Genomic DNA, 3,795 nt, shown 5'->3' on the forward strand with positions numbered 1-3,795 from the left:
AACAATCCATAATTCGTTCCAAAAGTTGGCATCAACCATTTTGGGACGAAAAAATTTTCGTCCCAAATTTTGTCGCAAAAATTTTTGCAACGAATTTTTTTTCAAAATTCGTCCCCAATTTTGTCCCGAAATCCTTTATTTTTTGTAGTGAAGCAAGTAGGGGTCGGACATGATTAATTCAAATAAGAGGGGTGTTTTGAATTTTTAAAATCTTCTCTTTGTAAAAAACTACAAGTTTTAAAAGAGAGTTTTTAAAATATAAAATTTTCCTTATTTGAATTAGGTCACATGGTTTAATAGAGAGTTTTAAAAGTTTTAAAACTTTCCTTTTTTAACCATCCTCATGGTTTTAGAAAAAAGGAAGAGGAGTTTTAAAATTAAATTTTCTATTTTTGTAACCATGTTAAAAAAGAAAATTTTTAGAAGAGAAGTTTTAAATTTTACAACATGATTTTAATTTTTTAAAACTTTCCTTTTTTAACATCCACTTTAGGAAAGAGAGCTTGTAAAATTTTATAAGAGAATTTCTTCTTGTAAAATTTTATAAAAATTATTTTCTTCTTGATGATGTGGCAGCCACCCTTGCTTGGCGCCCAAGCAAGGGACCAGCCAATCAAAGTTTAAAACAAATCATCATCCAATCAATCCATGATTTGGTGATTGATTCAATCAAGAGGAAAGAAAAGGAAAAATAAAAAGGGAAAAGAAAAAATAAGAGGAAGATTTTAATTTTTGTAAAAAGTCTTCCCTTATTTACCTTGAGCAAGTAATATAAAAGAAGAGGAGGGGAGGCCTCATAAAACAACATAATTCTTATTCTCTTGTTGGTGATCTCTTTGGTGGCCGATCCTCTCTCCTTCTCTTCTCCCTTTACTCTCTTTTTCTCTTTGGTGGTGGTGGCCAAATACTAGGAGGAGAAGCTCTTTTGGGTGATGTTCATCTTGGAGGATCGTCGCCCACACGACGTCCAAGGCGAGGCGAGGAATACAACAGAAGATCTTGAGGTCATTAGCTTGCAAAGAAAATGTATAACTAGTAATTTTCTTCCGCATCATGCTAGTTATTTTTCTTTGTTAGAATTTCAAACACAAGAGGCATTAGATTCTAGTTTTTTCGGATTTGCTATTCGAATTTGTGTTTTTGTTTTTCGAATTTGTGATTCGATTGTTCTTTTTGGTTAAACCTAGAGTTATATAAGGAAATTAAATATTTGCTTTCCTTAAAAGGCTTTGTCTAGGAAGTGGTGGTTGCTCCCATATCCAAGAAGGTCTTGTGTCTCGACATGTTTAACTTGGAAGTCAATTTTGGAAATTAATATTTAATTGAATTTATAACGTAGGTGGATTTGGATCAATAGTGTTAAGTTCCGCTTGCGATCCAAGTCTAAACCATTAAGAACAGATAAGTTAAATTTGGAATCAATAATGTTAAGTTCCGTTTGCGATTCCTAATTTAACTTCTAAAGAACACAATAGGTTATTTAGGAAAGGTTCGACACTTGTACAAAAAATTTTTACAATAGAACCAGTACGATCTTCCTAGGACTAACCAACAAGACAGTTCCAGACAACTGGATGGAATTCGGAGGCGATTTGCTGGTGATAACTCTCGACAAAAGGATTTTAGAGGGTTTAGACGACTGAATATACGGGCGACTGAGTTCATGTTATGGGGGAGCAACGTTATCAGCAACCCGAACACAACGGTTAAGATGAAGTTTGACCCCTACCCAGGCGACTGGGTGGTACATAGGCGATTGAGAAGTTTTGTTAATGTTATCTTACTAATAGAAGTTGCAGGCACATCAGCACTTATACCCGGATACTCTAATATATCTAATTGACAAGGGTCCATCGATTGATATGAATGATTATCTCATCTCATTCATTCATATGATATTCACATATCTATTTTCTTTTTCTCAAATCTCATTTAATATAAGTAGAGGATGAATGATGGGCATCGCTATGAGAGGAAATTAAAGGAATTTAGACACTAGGAATTGGTAGACATTTACTAAATTAAAGTTGTATTATAGAGATAGTAAGAATTGAAATATTTTACTAGTCTGACAATCTCTCTTCTTAAAGAAAGAGGATATCAATATTTTTTCTTTCAACAGATTGATCTTACATTTTGAAATAGTTCAAGTTATATCCCTAAACAAGTAAAAAAAAAAGTAATAATCAATCAATTTGTTTGACTACAATAAAAGGAAAAGAGAACGAAAGTCTTACCCTCTTTTTTGATAGTGTTGGTTAGCTCTGATGATAAGAAAAGGCAAAACAAGAGTTGCTCTAGTTGAAAAGGAAGAAGGACTAGATGATAAAACAATAGTTGCTCTAGTTGAAAAGGAAGAAGGACTAGGATACGCCAAAAGACTTTCCATCAACTTACAAAAAATCTCTACATCCTATGTTATCGGTATATTTAATACTTGCATTTATTTAAGTAGATAGTAGTGTGTATCTTCTTCGTATCTTGTATACGAGCTTTCCTCCTCTGAAAGTTTTTTCGGAAAAGGAGAGCATTAGTGAATTAATTATCTGAAATGAATCATGAGATCATAAGTCTTAGAGTAGCAATCGATAGAGTATGAACCAAGTAATCGATCAAGTTATTTCTTACTTTATATTCACAGAAATTTAAAGATTCAATTTTTACACCATTTGAACCAACAAAATGTTTAAACTTTAGCAATTTGAACTCATCTTTCATTCAGAAAGTAGCTGAGACTCCAATTGCAGGAAAGTAATCTAAAATAACAATCACCATGATATTTGAGTAAAAAAGCATTAATAATGTTTTTCTTGATCTTTTTATATTAAGATAAAATTCTACAATGGAGAGAAGAAAAATACATCATAGTAGTGCACCAGAAATCCACCTCATGATCATAGCTAGACATTCTTGTGATTTGTACTCCGAAGTTGTGTGTCCAGCACCCTATATGAAAATAATGAGAACTAATTTGCCATGAGCATGACCAAACAATTCATTCAAATAGTACAAGGATAGGAAATATCATACATGTTTTCAACATACTTTCACAGTTGCAAATGTCAAATTATTAGAATATGTCATGGTATACCTATTGGGATTTGATGAATACTAATTAAAATAATCTCAAAATAATTGGCTTTCTTGTAAGCACTTGAAACAAGACGTACCCAGCAATTTGTCCACCAACATGCCAAGATCTCCAACCTTCCACAATAGAAGAATTCAAGGACTTTATCCATTGTTTTGTCCCCGAGAAAGGTACCACTATATCATGATCACCACTGGGAATGAAGAAACCTTGCAATGACCAAACTGTTGTCTAACAAAGCGACGAATGATGTTTATATTAATTTGATCACCTGTAAATCAAAGCACGGTATCCTCTTTGCAAAAGGCTGAGATGATACTTGATATTACTCTTGAATTCTATTATGTAAGGTAAGTAACGATTACACCTTACCCATTCTTTAATTGTCCCCTTCAACAATATTTGCATCACTCATGAGGCTTTTAACTTCAAGCTCCATTCATTTGTGTTCCGGTTCTTTATATTGCAAAGTCTTTAAATGATTGAAACAACAAGAAAAGCATACCTTTCGCGTTGAGTGTCTTCCTCACAATGTTACACTACAACAAAAATGGTTTTTCATGGCTCAGCATCAACATCGCACATTAAAAGCATGCCACCAATGTTAGTATTTATGCCGTGCCCATCCATGTGTGTTGTTAATATTATTATAGCTTATACAAACAACGACGTGCAAAAAATGCACGCCTTAAATAGTCATTGCT

At 33.2% G+C, this 3,795-nt stretch overlaps 1 protein-coding gene across 1 annotated transcript; it reads right to left on the reverse strand.

Annotated features, from left to right (window-relative positions):
• Positions 1-2,862: 2,862 nt before the first annotated feature.
• On the reverse strand, positions 2,863-3,499 carry LOC122004488 (putative serine carboxypeptidase-like 52). The gene is made up of 4 exons (XM_042559366.1): positions 3,363-3,499; positions 3,171-3,284; positions 3,046-3,091; positions 2,863-2,946 (listed from the first exon to the last, which is right to left on the reverse strand). Exons 1-4 carry the CDS (start codon positions 3,497-3,499, stop codon positions 2,863-2,865), a joined length of 381 nt encoding a protein of 126 aa, XP_042415300.1.
• Positions 3,500-3,795: the final 296 nt, after the last annotated feature.

This window comes from Zingiber officinale, chromosome 7B (genome assembly GCF_018446385.1).
Source record: "Zingiber officinale cultivar Zhangliang chromosome 7B, Zo_v1.1, whole genome shotgun sequence".
NCBI classification, from domain to species: domain Eukaryota; kingdom Viridiplantae; phylum Streptophyta; class Magnoliopsida; order Zingiberales; family Zingiberaceae; genus Zingiber; species Zingiber officinale.